General features: G+C 45.4%; 1 protein-coding gene across 2 annotated transcripts in view; it reads right to left on the reverse strand.

Moving 5' to 3' along the window:
* ST13 (ST13 Hsp70 interacting protein) overlaps positions 1-21,870 on the reverse strand; it is a 219,197-nt gene that overhangs the window by 68,041 nt on the left and 129,286 nt on the right. For both annotated transcript variants that reach the window (XM_029590454.1, XM_029590453.1), the window contains exons 6-7: positions 19,083-19,167; positions 9,824-9,934 (exon numbers count right to left, since the gene is read on the reverse strand). In XM_029590454.1, coding sequence (XP_029446314.1) covers positions 9,824-9,934; positions 19,083-19,167 — 196 coding nt within the window. The remainder of the gene's footprint in view (positions 1-9,823; positions 9,935-19,082; positions 19,168-21,870) is intronic.

Here is a 21,870-nt window from a genome sequence, read left to right on the forward strand (position 1 = left end):
CCAGTCTGAGCTCCGAAAGGATGCGCAGACAATGCGCATGCATGTGCGCAAAAGGCACATGCGTGCACAAATGGAAACCCTCGTGGGTGCTCCTATGCACCTAACTAGGCATCCAAATAGGTGCTCAATTAAATGCACAATGGACCGCACTAGCACGATCCGATGGAACTGAAGAGAGTAGTCTGTGGCACACAAAAAATGCACAAACATTGAGGATGAGAGAATGGAATGGCAGAAGATTTGACTAGAGGCTTCTAATTCTTCTTGACCTAAAAGCAGCATTTGACACAGTCAACCATGCTCTTCTCTGCAATCAAATAAAGAAAATTGGAATTTGTGGAAATGTATACAACTGGTTCTCATCCTTCCTAGAAAAAAAGATCCTTCCAAGTCAAACTGGGCAATCAAATCTCAGATCTCTAATATTGACATAGAAGTTCCTCAAGGATCAGCACTGTCAGCAACTTTGTTTAACATCTATCTCCTTCCAATTTGTACTGTATTAGCAAAACTAAACACCAAATTCTAGCTGCTGATATTCAATTCTACATTCTTCTTGAAAAAAAAAAAAACAAACAACTTTTGAAAGAGCTACTACAACATTAACAAAATACAGGAAATCTATTCAAAAAAGAACCCTCTCTATTGAAATTGACTCTCAACACTAACAAAACTGAAATTTTGGCTAAGAAAACACTTCTCCAAAACCACCCATTCTAAACATAGAAATAGCCAAAATATCACTTTCAGATGAAGTTTGTAATCTAGGAATCCAAATTGATGAAAATACCAACATGAGAAAACACATCTAAGAATCAAATCTAGTTACACCAAACTCAGAACACTACACCATCTGAAACCATTGCTTACCTTCCAGGACTTCCACACAGTTCTACAAACGTTTTTTTTGGTTTTTTTTTTAAATCTAGACTACTGCAACTCCCTATTGCTAAGCCTCAATGCAAACATAATTAAACTTTTGCAACTACTCCAAAATGCTTCTTTGCCAGACTTCTCACCGGAACAAGAAAATTTGATCATATAACTCCCACTCTGATAGACCTTCACTAGCTTCCAGTATCCTTCAGAATCCAAAGTGTTATCACTTATTTTCCCTGTACGTACCTGGATCAGTCCAGACAGTGGGTTATATCCCCCGACCAGCAGATGGAGTCAGAACAGAGTTTGAGAGCGTCAGCATATAGAGTAGTGCACCCTCTGCTGGAGCCCAGTATTCTTCTGACTCCAGCAGATGCGAGTGGGGGGATCCACTGGCTCCCCCAGATTGACAGGGTTTCTTCATTTTTAGTTATTTCTTTCTTTTTCTCCACAGTATTTCCCTGTCTTATGTTTCTCTTCATTTTGGATCCTTAAAGTTTAAAAAAAAAAAAAAAGTTTTCAATTTTTGAGGAGGCGTGTGTCTGTGGCTTTGCCTTCTCTATTCTGTACTCCTTTCCTCTTCCGTTGGGGTAAGTGGAAGTTTTTTGAGTTTCTTTCTCCACAGGTTTGCTTCTTTTTGGTGGTGCCCCATGGATGCCGGTGGTTCCGGCCGCTCCACGCGTCATTGGGGGTCCCACGGTTCGCAAGCTCTGCCCGTGGGTGTGTGCTTAACTGAAATGGGGGTTTTCCCCCGCAGTTCCTGGACCCCTTCGGCGGGTTGTTAGGGCCATTTTCCAGGCCCCCCCGCGGCACTAGCTCGTCTTTGCCCCCCCCCCCCGAGGCTTTTCTTTTTCCCGGTGCTGACATGCCGCGGTCCTCAAGATGTGAGGCCTGCGGCGAGCCGGGGAATCAATTTCTGAGGGAGGGGCTTTGTGAGCGGTGCTTCCCCGACGGGGAAGGCACCCTGCAGTCCTCCGGTGCGATTTCGGACCTGCCTCCTCCTCAGCCCGGGTGGCGCGGGCCGGCCACGACGCCGCCTTTGGCGGGAATGGCGGCCATTTTAGGGGGTCAGCATGAGACTGACTCGCTCCCAGATGCAGACAGGATTGGTTGCACTGGCTCTCAACAGGCTTTGCCCCCGGCAGGAGGTTTGCCTGACCGGGGCTCCCAGGACGGTCCCCCCCCCAGGGATTCCAATCAGCTCTCAGTTTTTCTCACCTGACTAATCTGGCAATGCACATGGCTTATTTGCAGGGTATGGGAGCGCAGGCGTCTAATCCCCTGGGAGCCCCTCCCCCCAAGGTTCCTAAACTTGCTGTTGGTCTCACCGCCTCGTCCATTACGCCTGGATCCCTCTCCCGTGCCACCCCGGCGTACCACGGGGGCGGCTTCGCCGGTGAGAGACGTCTCCCCGGAACCCCCGGAGGCGCATCCGGATGGACATACGGAGGGGGACGACCCTCGAGCCCTACGGATTTTTCAAAAAGAAGAGCTGGATTAACTCATCCACCATATTATTCAGGAGCTGGACCTCGACCCACCTCCAGATCCGCCGATCCCTGTGGCTCCTGCCGTCGCCACCTCGTCTCGCAAAGGGGATCCAGTACTTGCCGCCCTCCGTCCTAGGGCAAGGGCTTTCCCTATCCATGAGTCCTTCCTACAGCTTCTCACCAGGGAGTGGGACACTCCCGAGGCGTCCTTGAAAGTCACACACACCATGGAAAAGCTATACCCGCTCCCTGAGGATTTTTTGGATCTTATCAAGGTGCCCAAGGTGGACTCAGCGGTGTCGGCAGTGACCAAGAGGACAACCATCCCGGTCACGAGGGGGGGGGGGGGGGGGGGGGAACGGCCCTGCGGGATACGCAGGACCGTAAACTAGAGACCTTCCTCAAGAGGGTCTTCGAAGTCTCCGCCCTAGGTATGCGGGCCGTGATGTGCAGTTCGCTCGTGCAAAGGGCCAGCTTACTCTGGGTACAGCAGCTTCTCACCTCTCAGGAATTGCCCCCCCGGCGGACCGGCTGGAATCTGCCATAGCATACGGGGCGGATGCCCTGTATGATCTCTTTCGCGTAATGGCGCGGTCCATGGTTTCGGTTGTAGCAGCCCGACGGCTCTTGTGGCTTCGCAACTGGGCAGCGGATGCTTCCTCCAAGTCGAGCCTTGGCTCCCTCCCCTTTCGGGGGAAGTTCTTATTTGGAGAGGACCTGGATCAGATCATCAAGTCACTGGGGGAAAATTCGGTGCATCGGCTGCCGGAGGAGGATAGACAGCGTTCCTTCAGATCATTTTCTTCCGGTAGAACCAGGGCCAGGGCACAGCGACGTTATAGGTCTTACCGACAGTCCGCTTCCCGGACACAGCAGACAAGATCCCAGCCTTGGTCTCGTTCCTTTCGTGGGCGGAGGCCCGCGAGAGAGGGTCCAGGGCAGGGAATTCCGCCCACAAAGTCATCCCAATGATGCCAAAGGAGCCCACTTCTCACCTCCCCGGATCGGAGGCTGCCTCATGGACTTCTACGAGGAGTGGGCAGTTATCTCCACGGACCAGTGGGTGCTGGACACCATAAGAGACGGTTACGCCTTGGAATTTGTCCGCCCCCCGAGGGACCGGTTCATCTTCTCCCCCTGCGGTTCGGATCTCAAGAGGATAGCGGTTCAAACACTAGACCGACTGCAGGAAATAGGGGCCATCGTTCCCGTCCCCTTCGACGAGGTGGGCTTGGGCCACTATTCCATTTACTTCATCGTTCCCAAAAAGGACGGTTCCTTTCGCCCCATCCTGGACTTGAAAGGAGGTAAACAAGGCCCTCAGGGTCACCCGGTTCCGCATGGAGACTCTTCGATCAGTGATTGCCGCAGTGCACAAGGGAGAATTCCTCGCTTCACTGGACCTCTCGGAAGCGTACTTGCACATTCCCATCCTGCCGGCTCACCGGCGGTATCTTCGCTTCAAGATTCTTGGTCAACACTTTCAGTTCAAGGCGCTTCCCTTCGGTTTGGCGACCGCACCTCGGACCTTCACAAAGATCATGGTAGTGGTGGCGGCGGCCCTCCGCAAGGAGGGTATCCTAGTACATCCGTACCTAGACGACTGGCTGATTCGAGCGAAGTCCTTCTCACATGGTCAGACCTCAGTGGCCAGAGTAGTACAATTCCTACGCTCTCTGGGCTGGGTGGTGAACTTTCCAAAGAGTTCCCTTGTGCCCTCGCAACACCTGGATTTCTTAGGAGCGAGCTTCGATACCCGGCGGGGTATGGTGTTCCTGCGCCAGGACAAGGCACAAGCCCTGAGAGAGCATGTGCCTCTGTTTTCGGCTCTGGAAGAACCAACCGCCTGGAATTATCTGCAGCTCCTGGGAGTAATGGCCTCCACCATCGACATGGTACCCTGGGCGTTTGCACACCTGCGTCCACTGCAGGCGTCCCTACTATCCTGCTGGAAACCAGTCTCCCAGGAGTATCAGGTGATCCTGCCGCTTCCACCATTAGCCAGGAAAAGCCTGGATTGGTGGCTTGTCCCCTCGCATCTGGCTCAGGGAGTCTCGCTCGAGGTTCCCAATTGGGTGGTGGTGACCACCGATGCCAGCCTCGCGGGATGGGGCGCCGTCTGCGAAAGAAGCGCCACTCAAGGGACTTGGACGCCAGAGGAGGCAAAATGGCCGATCAATCGCCTAGAAACGAGAGCCGTGCGTTTCGCTCTCCAGCGTTTTCTTCCCCTGGTGCGACACAGAGAAGTGAGGACCCTCTCGGACAACGCCACCACCGTGGCCTACATCAATCGTCAAGGGGGGACAAGAAGCAAGCATGTCTCCCTCGAGTCTACTCCCCTGATGGAGTGGGCGGAGAGCAATCTCATCCGGATAGCAGCCTCTCACATCGCCGGGGTGGACAACGTTCAGGCGGACTTCCTGAGTCGTCAACAGCTAGACCCCGGCGAGTGGGCTCTCTCCGACGAGGCAATGCATCTCATCATCCGTCGTTGGGGGACTCCACGCCTCGATCTAATGGCGACCTCTCTCAACGCCAAGGCTCCACGCTTCTTCAGCCACAGAAGAGAGCGCGGCACGGAGGGGGTGGATGCCCTCGCCCTTCCGTGGCCATCGGATCAACTGCTCTATGTGTTTCCTCCTTGGCCTCTGGTCGGCAAGGTTCTCCGCAGGTTGGAACATCGAGGGACTGTAATTCTCGTCGCCCCGGAATGGCCCCGTTGGCCATGGTTCGCAGATCTACTTCAGATGACGGTGGACGGCCCACTTTGCCTGTCCCATCTTCCTCATCTTCTGCGCCAGGGTCCGGTATTTTTCGAGCAGGCAGAACTCTTCTGTCTTGCGGCCTGGCTTTTGAACGGCGCCGTCTCCGCCACAGAGGCTACCCGGAGACAGTGATCTCAACGATGCTTCGTTCCCGCAAGCCTTCGACCTCCGTGGCTTACGTTCCGAGTTTGGAAGGTCTTCGAAGCATGGTGCTCCGACCGCGGAGTCCAAACCATGGAGGCGACTGTCCTGCTGATCCTTCATTTCCTACAGGATGGTCTGGATAAGGGTCTCGCCTATAATTCGCTCCGGGTTCAGGTGGCGGCCTTGAATGTCTTGGTACAGAAGGACTGCTCTCTACCCCTTCAGCCGGATATCGCACTTTTTCTGAAGGGTGCCAAACACCTACGGCCACCGGTCAGGGATCCTTTCCCCTTCTTGGAGCCTCAACTTGGTGCTGCGAATGCTGTCGGGCCCTCCTTTTGAACCCCTGACGGGGTCCTCCCTCAAGGACCTGACCCTCAAGACGGTTTTCCTGGTAGCCATCTCTTCTGCTCGCCGGATCTCAGAACTTCAAGCCTTGTCCTGCCGGGACCCTTATCTGCGTTTCTCCGACTCCGGGGTTTCCCTTCGTACGGTGCCATCCTTCCTACCAAAGGTGGTCTCGGCCTTCCACGTCAAACGGTGGAGCTTCCAGCGTTTGCTCCAGAGGAACCCCGGTCTCTCCGGCTCCTGGACGTCAAGCGTGTACTGCTCCGTTACCTGGAGGTTACTAATGACTTCCGGGTATCCGATCATTTGTTTGTCCTCTGGTCAGGACCGAGGAGAGGTTCTCAGGCATCCAAGACTACCATTGCTCGCTGGATAAAGGACGCCATCTCAACCGCTTACATTGCGGCGGGGCGGGTGCCGCCTCGCAGCATCTCGGCTCATTCCACGCGATCCCAAGCGGCGTCCTGGGCGGAATCTCGCTCCGTTTCCTCCCAGGAAATCTGCCGTGCGGCGACATGGAAATCGTTGCACACTTTTTCCAGACATTACAGACTACACCTGGCGCCTCAGTGCACGGGTTCTTTTGGCGATCAAGTTCTCCGAGCAGGTCTCTCAGGACCCCACCCGGTTTAGGGAAGCTTGGGTACATCCCACTGTCTGGACTGATCCAGGTACGTACAGGGAAAAGAAAATTATTCCTTACCTGCTAATTTTCGTTCCTTTAGTACCATGGATCAGTCCAGATGCCCGCCACTAGGGGTTTCATTAGGTCCTGCTCGGATTCTTCCAGGTATCTTTCATTCTGTTTGTCTCTGATTATTGTTACTGTTCACAGCTCCTCACAAGTTGACTGTTGCTGGTCCCGTTGACCGTTTGTTTACTTATATCTTTCTCTGTTCCTTTTTGGGAATGGTTCTGGATCCAAAATGTTGTGTTTTGCTTTTGGGCTTTGCTATGCGTAATACTGAGCTCCAGCAGAGGGTGCACTACTCTATATGCTGACGCTCTCAAACTCTGTTCTGACTCCGTCTGCTGGTCGGGGGATATAACCCACTGTCTGGACTGATCCATGGTACTACAGGAATGAAAATTAGCAGGTAAGGAATAATTTTCTTTTCAATACCAACAATATTGACCCATCTCCTCCTGTAATTTCAATTCAACTCTACAATCCAATAAGAGATCTAAGATCTCAAAACAAAAGCATTCTCACAATCTCTCCTAACAATATTACACATCTAACAAATCAGAGATGGTATGTTTTCTATTGCTGGTCCCAAACTTTGGACCAAGTCCACTAAGACTTACAACTGAAAAAAAGAAATTCAAACAAGATCTCAAAACATGGTTCTTCAAAAAAGCCTATGAAATAACCTAAAATTATTCTTTGATAGAATAATTTCTTGGAATTATTAATCCTTTGATGAAGCAATTACTAACTTTCTTTTAACTATTATATAAGAACATAAGAAAATGCCATACTGGGTCAGACCAAGGGTCCATCAAACCCAGCATCCTGTTTCCAACAGTGGCCAAACCAGGCTATAAGAAACCTGGCAAGTACCCAAACACTAAGTCTATTCCATGTTACAGTTGCTAGTAATAGCAGTGGCTATTTTCTAAGTCAACTTAATTAATAGCAGGTAATGGACTTCTCCTCCAAGAACTTATCCAATCCTTTTTTAAACACAGCTACACTAACTGCACTAACCACATCCTCTGGCAACAAATTCCAGAGTTTAATTGTGCGCTGAGTAAAAAAAGAACTTTCTCCGATTAGTTTTATATTATTCACACATTTATATTAATGCTGTTAGAAATTACTATCTTATTTACAATGTTATTCAATGCTATATGTGTAAACCGTTGTGATCTACCTCTGGAACGACAGTATATAAAAAGCATAGAGGTGTAAGAGAAGAGTTTGGGGGGGGGGGGGGGTGAGAGATCACCTAGGAGGATGTAAGTGTAGGGCTGGAGAGGAGGTCAGAGTAGGAAGTGAGAGAGGATCAGTTTGGGTTAGAAAAGTGAGAGAATCAGTTGGTGGAATGCAAAAAGGCCTGGAAAGGGTGAGAGCGGATGACTGGAGAGGTGAGAAGAACTGAGGAATGTAAGAGGGGATCAGCTAAGGTGGAAAAGGTTGAGAGAGGGGGTCTGCTGGAGGAGATGGAGGTTGAGAAAGAAGATGAACTGGATAGAGTAGGTGATCAGCTATAATGCAAGAAGGGTGAGAAGATGATTTTTGGAAGGGGACCATACTCCCGCTAATTCGTTTTGGTCATCCTCTAGTATATCTTTTGAAGTGCTAATATGGGGTCACGCTGGTTAAAAATTTGGGAAGCCCTGCTCTACAGCTTAGCTGTTAATGGACTAAAAAAAAATATACATACATATATAGAGAATGAGTGGGTATGCTTTTTGTTTTTGTAAAGATATGATTAACATAACGAATGAATATTCTTGACATTTTGAATGGTTAATGTATTGGGAATATTGGGGTTTTAATACAATTTTGTATAAATAAAAGATGAAAAAGTGTATATATATATATCTTCTCAGATCTGTTTAAATGTGTTACTTCGTAACTTCATGGATTATCACAGTCTTTTTTTTTTTTTTTTTTTTTTTAAAAGAACCATCAATTTGCATTTACCCATACCATTCCACTCATGATTTTATAGACTATCATATTTCCATTCATGTGTCTTCTCCAAGCTGAAGCACCCTAAGCTCTTTGGCCTTTCCATATAGGGGGTGATTCCATTCCTTTTGATTGCCTCTGTACCTTTTCTGGTTCCCCTATATCTTTTTGGAGATGTGGCAATCAGAACTGCACAAAATCTTGAAATGCAGTTGCACCAAGAACGTTACCAATTCATGGCTGCTTGTCGGCAGAGAAAAGAATACAAAAAGAGGACATAAGAAATGCTATACTGGGTCAGACCAAGGGTCCATCAAGCCCAGTATCCTGTTGCCAACAGTGGCCAATCCAAGTTACAAGTACCTGGCAAGTACCCAAACATTAGATAAATCACAAGCTTCTATTGCTTATTAGTTACCGTAATAGCAGTTTATGGATTTATCCTCTAGGAACTTATCCAAACCTTTTTTAAACCCAGTTACACTAACTGCTGTAACCACATCCTCTGGCAATGAATTCCAGAGCTTAACTATGCATTGAGTGAAAATATTTTCTTCAATTTGTTTTAAATGAGCCACTTACTAACTTCATGGTATGCCCCCTGGACCTTCTATTATCTGAGAGTGTAAATAACCGATTTACATTAATTTGTTCAAGTCCTTTCATGATTTTGTAGACTTATTTCCCCCCTCAGTCGTCTCTTCTCCAAACTGAACAACCCTAACTTCTTTAACCTTTCCTCATAGGGGAGCAGTTCCATGCCCCTTATTTTGGTCAACCTTCTCTGCACTGTCTCCAGTGCAGCTATATCCTTTTGAAGATGCGGTGACCAGAACTGCACACAGTATTCAAGGTGCGGTCTTCACCATGGAGAGAGACAGGGGCATTATGACATTCTTGGTAAGGTAGGGAGGAGGGAGACCAAAAGCTCAAATCTTTAGCTTCAATTCAAGGCTTCCTGCCCACTCTTATTGCATCCATAACAGATGACGCCCAAAAATGTTTACCAAGGTTACTGCCTACACTAGGACTAACTTCCTCCCTTCAGTGCAAGCAGCAATGACTAGGAAAAGTTATGTATGCGGAAATAGGAGGCTAAAGTTAAACAATTCCAATACATCTCATCTGTGAGATGGCTCCCCCTGCAATTACTGGTAGATTCCAAAACATTAAATCAATTTGGCTGTTCTGAGCATTCAGCTAACAGCCATGCAACCCTTGTTGCTCTGTAGGCAGCTGTGCCTAGTAAATGGAACCTTAAACTTTTAATTTTTGGAAGCAGTTGACTTTCGAACTGTTCTGAAAAGTGTGGGCCTGGGTAATCACCTTATAGAAAGGAAAATAAATTAGAATGGAGAGTCTCAGAATTAATGGGAAGATCTCAAAAACACTGAACAGAGTACAAGATGGCAGCTGTGTCTGGAAAATACAGCAGATTATGCAACACTGCTGCCCCTCCATAATCACCTAATATCCATTTCCTGTGGACCTAATGGAGAAGTGCTTCCTCTTCATGCACATACAACATATTCTATCTTCAGAAGAGCAGTAGTTACCTGTGTGCTTTCCCTCGCCATTTGTAGGGCTGTGCAGAATCAGGATTAATCTCAATAGCTCTGTCACAGTCCCGGATCGCAGCATTTGGCTTTTGCAATTTCACGTAAACACTGAAAAAACAATGTTACATCATTTAGGATACAACTTCTTTAAAGGAAAGGAACTCCAGATACAGCAGCATTTGGCAAAAGACAAAACAGATGCAATTTTTCTACATGAGTGGTACCGCAATAGGCAACTGCTCAGAAATCTTTTGAACATACGGCTGATCTGAGTATTTAATTTGTTTTTTAATCTTTTGGTTTATTAGTCATGGAAATAAGCAGACCTGGGACAGTTACTGGCTACCTTAGCATTGTAATATCCAACATTATTGGCCATCATCATGTGGATAATATCTAATGGCCTGTGATTTAAGAAAAATCTCTTACCTTTCAATTAACAACTTCAAAGAGCATTTAAGGTCATTGACTTGTTGTAAGCTGTCCTGAGTTGTCCTTTGATAGATCAGAAGGGCAGCATGCAAGTTGAAATGAAAAAATATTTGGTTCTGGAGTGTAATAAACCAGGTCCCCACTAGAGTCTGCTACAGCAGTATTTCCCAACCTTTTCAAGCCTAAGGCACATCAATATTAACAAAATTGTGTGGAACATCCATGGGGCAAGCAATGGGGATACGGAGAGGACTGATATGGTCAAAAAGACTTAGGGAAATGAAAGACCCACCAATCTTCAAATTATAACACAAAGGGAGACAGGGGCAGGCATACAGATGAACTAATCACAATGGGCCCCTTCTCACTACATACAAGTGCAGGAGAAGGAAGAAGTTGGTGTGATGTGGGCAGCCAGCTTGGGTAGTTACCTTGGTTGCTAGAGCTCCTCCACTGCTGCTTCCATCATAATTAAAATTATATACTTAATTTGAACAAGTACACTATAATGAAAACTAAATCTGCATGACAGTTTGGGCATCCTGTCCTATATAAAAGTCTAAAAGTTTGTGAATTTAGTCTTTACCATAAAAGTCAGTAGGAAACTCATCATGCCACAATTAAAATAAATTTCAGATGACCTATGAAAGGAATAGTTGAAATCTCTGGACAGTGTTAAAAAAAAAATTTGTAACATTTGGAGCACCAGTCATCCATGTCAAGATGGTGTACAAATGGAAAAAGCTGAAGATTACAGTGACTCTACCCAGGAGCCAAGATCACCCCATAAGCAAACCGGAAAATCATCCATAAAGTCACAGAGAACACCAGACTAACATCTAAGGATCTGCAAGTCTCTCTTGCTGCAGCTGATCTGAGGGTTCATGTGTCAACCATCAGGAAAAGACAGATGGGAATGGTGTTCATGAGATGATAGCTAAGAAGAAACCACTGCTCTCTAAAGATCTTCAGAAGGTGTTTGACAAAAGTCCCATCAGGAAATTAAAAATGTCATGGGACAGAAGGCAAATTGGTAACTGGCTAAAGGTTAGGAAACAAAGTAAGAGTGAATGGTCATTTCTCTCAATGGAGAAAGGTAACAGTGGAATGCCCCAGGGAGCTGTACTTTTTAAAATATATTTATAAATAAACTAGAAAGTGAAAAGTGAGGTGAACAAATATGCAGAGGACACAAAATTATTCAAAGTTGTTGGATCACAAGCTGATTGTGAGGAATTGCAAGAAAATCTTGAGACTTTGGGACTGGATATCTATATGGCAGACGAAATTTAATGTGGATAAGTGCAAAGTGATGCACGTAGGGGAGAATAGTGAAAAGAATAGGTACACAATGCTGGGTTCTGTATTAGGAAGCACCAGCCAGGAAAGGATCTTGGAATTATTGTGGACAATATTTTTAAATCCTCGGCCCAGTGTGTGGCAGAAGTCAAAAAAGCAAATAGAATGTTAAGAATTTAGGAAAAGAATAGAAAGTAAAAACAGAAAATATTGACCCATAGTGCAACTACACCTTGAGTATTGTCAAACATTCTGATCACCTCATCTGTAAAATGATATAGCAAAACTAGAAAACGTACAGAGAAGGGCAATCAAAATAAGAAGATGGAACCACTTCCCTATGAGCAAAATGGATAAGGTTAGAGCTCTTCAGAATGGAGAAAACACAGCTGAGAAGAGATATGATAGATGCCTAGAAAATCCTGACTGGGTTGGAATGGGTAAACAGTGAATGGTTATTTACCCTTTCAAATAATACTAGAAGTAAGGGATATTCCATGAAGCTAATAGGTAGTACATTTAACCAAACTGGAGAAATATTTTTTCCCTCTGTGCACAATTAAATTGTGGAATTTTTTGCAGGATGATGTGGTGAAAGCAATTACCATAACTAGATTTAGAAAGGATTTAGACAAGTTCTTGAAGGAAAAAAGTCCATAAACCATCATTAGCCATGTAGACTTGGGAAAGCCACTGCTAATCTCTGATTATGCATAAGGAGGACTGTATCTATTCTTTGGGATCCTGCTGGATACTTGGTGACCTGAATAGATCACTGTTGGAGACAGGCTGCTGAGGATCTTTGCTCTGACTCAGTTTGGCATCTCTTAACATGGTTACTTCCCTCAGGTTCCCTAAACAGCATCTGAATGACCAGCAAGACTTTTACAATATTGTTCTCTGGGCAGATGAGTCAACTGAACCTTTCAGTCACAACAAACGTTTTGTTTGACAAAACAGATAACAGTGCCTTCCAAATTAAGACCCTCATCCCAACTGACAAATATGATATACATAGTGTGGTGTTGCTTTGCTGCTACAGGACCTGGAATGATTAATGAACAGGGAATTCTGCTTTTTATCAGAAAATTCTACAGTACTTGTATGTAATCTGCTTTGAAGGGTCAAAAAGTGAAATATTAATCAAATAAATAAAAATAGATAACTGTCAGATATCTGTTTGGGAGCTAAAGCTGATCTGAAATTGGATTATGGAGCACGTCAACGACCCTAAACATTCAAGTAAATAGACTACAAAATGCCTGAAGAAGAGATTCTACATTTTGGATTGATCAAAATGTCCTGACCTAAACCTTGTGAAATGTAAAAAGATCTAAAGCGAGCTGCTCAAACAAGGAAGCCCTCAAATCTCAGATTTGAAATAGTTCCATGTGCAGGGCAACTTTCATGTATTTTACTTAAATGAGATTCTCTCGTTCTTTTGTCAAGGATTAGATTAGGTCTAATCATGTTTGAATATTAACAGGGACCTCTGAAGTCCATATTAAGACAATCAAGATAGCAAAGTTAGCCAGATAAATCTCTGGAGACATATTCAATAGTGCAGCTGCACTAATGAATATTGCCAGCTAGCTACAGTCTTCTAATTTTAGGTCCATTCTTTGGCCCAACCAGCCTTACAGGCCGACTCAGTAAAAGTCACGGGAGAGCCGGTGAGCACCCGCTCTCCCGGCGCGCGCACAGGCCACTCTTCTGTGCGCGCGATTCATTATTTAAATGAGGGCCCGAGGTAAAAAGAGGCGCTAGGGACACTAGCGCGTCCCTAGCGCCTCTTTTTTGACAAGAGCGGCGGCTGTCAGCGAGTTTGACAGCAGACGCTCAATTTTGCCGGCATCTGTTCTCAAACCCGCTGACAGCCACGGCTTCGGAAACCGGACGCCGGCAAAACTGAGCGTCCAGTTTTCAACCCGCGAGCTGATTTCAAGTTTTTGGGGTTTTTTTTTTAATTTATTTATTTTTTTACTTTGGGACCTCCGACTTAATATCACTATGATATTAAGTTGGAGAATGTACAGAAAAGCAATTTTTACTGCTTTTCTGTGCACTTAACGCCTACCTTTGGATAGGCGCTAATTTCTGAAAGTAAAATGTGCGGCTTGGCTGCACATTTTACTTAATGAATCGCGCAGGAATAACTAATAGGGCCATCAACATGCATATGCATGAGGCGGGCGCTATTAGTTTTTTTTTTTGGGGGGGGGGGGGGGTTTGGACGCGCGTTTGACCCCTTACTGAATAAGGGGTAAAGCTAGCTCGTTGAAAATGCGCGTCCAAACGGGGGCTAACAGTGCGCTACGCCGGAGCACACTGTACTGTATCGGCCTGTTAGCCAGCTAAGTCATCCAGCTAACTGTTAATATCAGAGTTACTTGAATATCAGAGTTAGATGGTTAACTTAGCTGGCTAACTCATTTCCTTCCAGTTACACCCCTGGAACACCCCTAACTTACCCAGCTAAATTCTAGCTTCCTAACTCATTAGCTGGTTAGAATTTAGCTGGATATGTGCTCAAGTTGTCATTTAGCTGGTTAACATCTGCATTAGCCAGATAAATGCTTTTGAATATGGACCTATACTGGAAAAATTACTTACCTGATAATTGTTTTTCTTAGTGTAGACAGATGGACTCTGGACCAATGGTTTATGCTCCCCTGACAGCAGATGGAGACGAGTCAGTTTGCAAAACTGACATTACGTTACATCTAGCCCTGCAGTGACCTCAGCTCTCCAGTGTGATCATACTAGTGAAAAGACATGGGTTAAAATATGGTTAAAAACTGATAACTATACTCAACCAACCATAAACACTGAACTTCAGTAAGAATATAGATACCCTAATCTAGGGACTGGATGAATATTTACCGGTGATATTAGATTCGAGGTCCACTCCATGGGAGGACCTGTGGCACAGTTCTTAGGCAGCCAAGGGCAGGAAGCTGAGTCCATCTGTCTAGACTAAGAAAAATGAAATTCAGGTAAGTAGTTTCTCCATTTCCTAACATGTAGCCAGATGGACTCAGGATCAATGGGATTTACAAAAGCTACTCCCAATCGGGGCGGTCTGGTCAACACCACCCGGCAAAGGCTGCATCCTCTTGGACCTGTATATCCAGGCGATAAAACCTGGAGGTGGTGTGCAGGGAAGACCACATCGCTGCTCGGCAGGTATCAACAGGAAACAGCAATCTAACTTACGCCCATGAAACTGCCTGGGCCCTAGTGGAATGAGCTCTCATCTGCAAAGGTAATAGCTTTCCAGCCTCCACAAAGGCTCCCATGACCACCTCCTTAATCCAGCGAGCTATGGTGGCTCGTGAAGCAGGTTCACCCTGCTTCCTTCCACTGTGAAGGACAAACAGGTGGTACGTCTTTCGGACCGGTTCAGAGACTTCCAGATACCTCACTAAAAGTCTCTTGACATCCAAATGATGGAGGAGACTATATTCCTCTGCGTCTGAGTTTATCTAGGGAAGGTAATGAAATGGACTAATTCAAATGAAACTCAGACTACTTTGGGCAAGAAGGATGGGATAGTGTGTAGCTGTAATGCCCCTGGAGTCAACCAGAGAACTGCTCCTGGTACAACGCCTGCAGTTCAGAGATGTGATGTGCCAAGCACATAGCCACCAGGAACACACAGTCTTCGAGGTCAATAAGCGCAAGGAAAGACCTGCCAAGAATTCCAGTACTAAATTGGTCCCCCTTGTGGAATTTCAGTAACTGTAAGGGAGGTCGAAGGTGCTTCACTCCCTTCAGAAAAATGGGCCATGTCAGGATGGGCCGAAAGGGAGGCCCCATTCACCTTACCCTTGAAACAGGAGACAGCTGCTACCTGCACCTTCAAGAACTTAAGGGCCAAACATTTATTCAAACCATCCTACAAAAATTCCAGAATAAGTGGGATTCTGACTGCCTGAGGGTTGACAGCAGGTCTCAAATACCCTCCAGACCCGCACAAATGCTAGGGATGTGGAAAACGTCTGAGCACGGAGTAAAGTGACAGTTACCGCTGCAGAATATCCTCACTTCATTAGGTGAGCCCTCTTAAGGGCCAAGCCATAAGACAGAATCAAGATGGATCCTCATGAAGGACTGGTCTCTACTGTAACAGGGCCCTGTGTGGTGGGAGGCACAGGGGATTCTCCTCTAGGAGTCTCCACATAAGAAATTGCCATGCTGGGTCAAAGCAAGGGTCCATCAAGCCCAGCATCCAGTTTCCAACAGAGGCCAAACAGGCCACAAGAACCAGGCAATTACTCAAACACTAAGAAGATCCCATGCTACACAGTTGCAATTAATAGCAGTGGCTATTCCCTAAGTAAACTTGATTAATAGCAGTTAATGGACTTCTCCAAGAACGTATCCAAACCATTTTGAACCCAGTTACACTAACTGCACCAACCACATCCTCTGGCAACAAATTCCAGAGTTCTACTGTGCATTCAGTGAAAATTTTCTCCGATTACTCTTAAATGTGCTACTTGCTAACTTCATGGAATGCCCCCTAGTCCCTCTATTATTCGAAAGTGTAAATAACTGAGTCACATCTTCTCATTAAGACCTCTCATGATTTTAAAGACCTCTATCATATCCCCCCTCAGCCGTCTCTTCTCCAAGCTGAACAGCCCTAACCTCTTCAGCCTTTCCTCATAGGGGAGCTGTTCCATCCCCTTTATCATTTTGGTTGCCCTTCTCTGTACCTTCTCCATCGCAACTATCTTTTTTGAGATGCAGCGACCAGAATTGTACACAGTATTCAAGGTGTGGTCTCACCATGGAGCAATAGAGGCATGACATTTTCCGTTTTATTAACCATTCCCTTCCTAATAATTCCTAACATTCTGTTTGCTTTTTTGATTGCTGCAGCACACTGAGCCGATTTTAAAGTATTATCCACTATGATGACCAGATCTTTTTCCTGGGTGGTAGCTCCTAATATGGAACCTAACATCGTGTAACTACAGCAAGGATTATTTTTCCCTATATGCAACACCTTGCACTTGTCCACATTACTTAGACAGACAGACAGAGACAGACACCCGCCCGGCGGCGGGAGCCAGCGGGCGGGTGGGCGTGCATTCATGCAGGCGGAGGGAGCCGGCCGCGAAAGCGGCCTCCGGCAGCCCCCGCCAGCAGTGAATGAATGCACGCCTGTGTACGCCCGTGTGATTTCGGCGCTCAAGGCAGTCACATGCCATGACGTCAAGCGTCATGACGTCACGCCTTGAGTGCCGAAATCGCACGGGCGTACACAGGCGTGCATTCATTCACTGCCGGCGGGGGCTGCCGGAGGCCGCTTTTGCCGCCGGCGAATGTCAGTTGAAATGACAGGTACCAGCGCACCCAGGATACTGTATAGGCGCTGTATTAAGCGCCTATACAGTAAAATTGGTTGCGCGGGCCTAACGCTTCCCTAACGCGGCTTGCATTTGCAAGCAATTTACATAGAGTATCGAGCGGTATGTAAAGAGAACTGTGTGTGCGGGGAACGAGGGTGCACCCGGCACTGCCGCACTCTAACGCGGCCTTACAGTATCGACCTGTTAGAAAGTCTGCACTGATGTTTTTCCTGCGATACTCCAAGAACTGGGAAGGCTTAAGGCTGCTCTTGGCCAGGTTTACTACCTGAGTTCCTGTAACATGGAGATCCTCCTGTTGGTTAACAGGAGGCTCTTTTCCACTGATTTGGCCCGGATCAGGCAATTGTCCAAGTATGAGTTTCTTAATGCTGCCGTCACGACCATGATCTTGGAGAAGGTTCTGGGGGCAGTGGCTAAGCCAAAGGGTAGCGCCCGAAACGGATAATGATGACCCAGCACCACAAAGTGTAGGAAACTGTTTTCCTGTCAGACTGGAATATGTAGGTAGGCCTTGGATAGATCCAGGGAAGTTAGGAGCTCTCTCGGTTTTACGGTATGTGAAAATGAGTTACTCACAAGTGACAATTGACGCTCTTGAAGTCCAGGACGGGGCAAAAGGAACCTTCCTTCTTGGGTACAACAAAATAAATGGAATAACGCCCTGTATTTTCTTGGGGCGTTTGTACTGGGACTACTGCCCTCATCCTGAGGAGTCTTACAAATGTAATCCCTACTGCCTGCTTCTTAGGCTGGGAGTGGCAAGGAGACATGAATATGTCCCGAGGAGTGCTGTGGAATTCCAGTGAATATCCTTCTCGAATGACTTCCAGTACCCATTTGTCCAAAGTAATCTCGACCCACAATTGGTAAAAAGAGACCGGCAACTCCCTTATCTCCTCATCCCAAAGGTGGGTCGGTAAAGTTTCGTTGTGGGTTTCAGGATGAGATTGAACCCGAACTTGCCCCTCTCCTGGGCTGTCCGGTATGAAAGGACTGGGACCTCCCAAGGGATAGAGACATCTGAAATGTCGAATTTCTGTAGAGGGCAAAAAACGCTGGGAACCACTGGAACGAACCCCTCATGGGCGAGGAGTATGGTAGCCGCTTCCTCTTATCTTCCGGTAACCGGGGAACTGGAGACTCACCCCATTTACCAGCCAGCTTTTCCAACTCGCTCCCGAATAGGATTGATCCTTTAAAGGACACAGCACGGCAGGCCAAGTATAGAGACCAAAGGGAGTCCTACCGAAAACCTCTCAATTGTCTGAATCGGAAGGTAAAGACTTTGTTTAAAAAAAAATAAAATTAAAAACACAAAAAAAACAAAGCACCACTTACCTGGGTTCAGTGCTTACCAGCTGAGTATACAGACTGTCTCAGACTGCAGGTAGGAGAGGGGCTTTGGCAGTCACCACCACGTTTGGCTTCCTGCACCTGCTGCCTTTCAGCTGCCTGAGTAGCAAAGTTCACGCAGGGAATCAGCTTCCAGACCAAGGCACATCTGAGGGATCTCTGAAATCGCCTCAGGAATTCTCAACTGGGGGAGGGACCTTTAGGTATCACTACGGGAGAGTGGGGCTCAATTTTTTTCTCCCATTCAGAATGTAGAAATTTTCTTCCAAAAAGTACAGCAATCCCCAAAGGGAGAGGTACATCCACCATCTGCTGGAAACAAAGAATACTGGAGAGCCGATTATAGGGCTATATGTACTGTAAAGTCAGCTTTGCAACCTGACTCAGTCTCCATCTGCTGGCAGGAGACCATAACCCATTGGTCCTGAGTCCATCTGGCTACACGCTGGTAAATTAGTTTTTATTTTACCTAGAAATGTATCAGTATTTATTACAAACACAAAAACAGGAAGAATGGGGGGGGGGAAGGGGGAGGAGGGGGGAGAGAGATTGAGGTAAATATTGTTCTTGTAATAAAACTGACATTCCTGGGAAAAATAAATGAAACTAAGATCCCTGGGAGATTCATAAATTCTCTCAGCACTGTAAACTTAAAGTATTTGATTCTTACAGAGCTTTGAGAAGATTTTCTATTTAAAACCAAAAATTAAATTTGGATGTCTTCAGATCTTAACTGTACCTTTCAGACAAACTTGTAACAGATAGTTAAGGAATTTATATTCCATTCTTACCTGGCTCTCTTAGCATACAAGATGGCTAGTCTAGGATTTAGCTTTATGGCTTCTGTAAACAGACTGATAGCTTTCTGAAGATCCCCTGAGGAAAAAAAAAAAGCATCCAAACTTTAGATAGTTTTTCCTCTTTCCATTATGTTTCAAAACCAATCATTTTCTCAGGCTGCAAGTATGTGTATGTTGAACTGTTTTTCCCTCAGACTGTAATCATTGGAAGGTTTGGTGTGTAATGAGAACTGACAATTGCCCATTGCTCAGTATTAAGCAAAGGTTGAAAACTAGTGAAGGTGCTATGCAATGCTTTCAACCCTGGGGAGCATTACAAACCATCTGCTGAATACAGCTACTTTATCCACCAGAGGAATGGTGAATAAAACGTAAAATGTCATAATGCCTCTGTATCGCTCCATGGTGAGACCGCACCTTGAATACTGTGCACAATTCTGGTCGCCGCATCTCAAAAAAAAAAGATATAATTGCGATGGAGAAGGTACAAGAGAAGGGCTACCAAAATGATAAGGGGAATGGAACAGCTCCCCTATGAGGAAAGACTAAAGAGGTTAGGACTTTTCAGCTTGGAGAAGAGACGACTGAGGGGGGATATGATAGAGGTGTTTAAAATCATGAGAGGTCTAGAACGGGTAGATGTGAATCTTATTTACTCTTTCGGATAATAGAAAGACTAGGGGGCACTCCATGAAGTTAGCATGGGGCACATTTAAAACTAATCGGAGAAAGTTCTTTTTTACTCAACGCACAATTAAACTCTGGAATTTGTTGCCAGAGGATGTGGTTAGTGCAGTTAGTATAGCTGTCTTTAAAAAAGGATTGGATAAGTTCTTGGAGAAGTCCATTACCTGCTATTAAGTTCACTTAGAGAATAGCCACTGCCATTAGCAATGGTTACATGGAATAGACTTAGTTTTTGGGTACTTGCCAGGTTCTTATGGCCTGGATTGGCCACTGTTGGAAACAGGATGCTGGGCTTGATGGACACTTGGTCTGACCCAGTATGGCATATTCTTATGTTCTTATCTTTATTATGAACAAAATCTATACATTACATTGCAACAAGTAAATATCACAAGGTATAATACCAGTACAATATAAATATGAAGATGTCTTTAGATATATACAAAATACAGATTCTCAAGTTGTTGCCTCATTTTACCTTAATATTGCAAACACTTGTTTTTTGCCTCAGCTGAGGTTACCCCCTCCCTTTCCATTACGAGATAATGCTTGTCTTGATTCAAGGCAGCATACAACCAAAAACAAACAAAAAATGCAAATTCAGTATGGAGAAGTATACCATACAAGCAGTAACACTGAAATTGAAGTTGTCAAAAGAAAATCCCAAAGCAGCAGTTCTGGAACTGAAAATAACTGATATAGTGTTAGTTGCATGAACAAAATGGAAAAGTTGAGTGTGCTAACACTGAATTAAGATGGACATAATGTACTAATTAACCCCAGACATTTTTGTCTTTCAGAGCAGGCAAGAAGGGACAAGAATGGGTTCCAAATTTGCTTTGTTAGATTGTTTTTTTCTTAGATCCTCCCCTAGATTTACATTCCAATAAATATAAATCTAACAGATGCCTTCCATGCTATTAGTGAAGACTCCACCTCTTGGAACCATCTAGATAAATATGACAAAGGACTACCAGACATCCTTTTATCATTAGTAGTTGAATAACTTTCTTGATCCCCAATGATTGTTGACCAATCTCTAATGCATTGGTTCGCAACCTTTTTCTCATCGTGACACACCTGACAGGCCACGCTCACGTGTGACACACTTAGTACAATTCACGGCAGAAATAAAAAATAAAGGCCCGGTATTTTTATTGTTAAGAATGACACAAGGGAAAAATATGTATTCTCTCTGAACAGAAATTACATAAATAGTAAACTTCCCACACCAAAACAGCACCAATTTCCAGCACTTAAACAGTAACCACCTTACCTAAGAAAAGGCAACACTGAAATATTACACCAGGCCTTAGGACACCAATACACCTCCTATTAGGAAAATGCAACAAGCCAGACTGCTATAGAGCCCTACACAGAAACTACACGCCAGCAGAAAACCTAACCTAAATCACATGTGCTGACCCCTCACCTAAGAATAAGGAGACCAAAATGCATAACTAGAAGCATGCAGAAAAAACTGAATTGGAAACTGCAACAAGCCAGAGTCTCTGTATGCAGTGTAACAAAGGAAAAAAAGAAACATCACCCGTCCTTATAAAACAATCAAGAAATATAAAATCAATAGCAGCAAAACCATACTAACAAAAAGAACAGATTTCCAAAACAGCTGATGAATGGAATATACAATAATTAAAAACTCATAAAAAATTTTCTAGTTACCAATAAAATATTTCGAAGTAGCAGACAAAAGGTCCAATAATGAAAAATAAGGATAAAATTGCTTTGCTCTGCATTCCTGGGAACGTTTCATATCCAGGTGCCCTGAGATTATTTTGAATTAGCAGGAGGAGGGATGGTTTGCTTGTAACTTCCTCCTCTCTCACTTATATAGGTTCTTAATTATATATTTACACACACATAGGCTCTCAATCACACACACATACATGCTGTCTCACTCACACAAACACACAGGATCTCAAACACACATGCTTGCTCATTTACTCACTCTCTCCCTCGCCCCCCCCCACCCCAACCCCCCGATCTAGCGGGGGCAGCAACTTCCTTCACTTTCACTGAGAAAGGAGTCCCATGGGCCATGGGGGCTGATGTTCCTCGTTTTGCTCAGAGC

This window comes from Rhinatrema bivittatum, chromosome 2 (assembly GCF_901001135.1).
Source record: "Rhinatrema bivittatum chromosome 2, aRhiBiv1.1, whole genome shotgun sequence".
Taxonomy (NCBI): Eukaryota; Metazoa; Chordata; class Amphibia; order Gymnophiona; family Rhinatrematidae; genus Rhinatrema; species Rhinatrema bivittatum.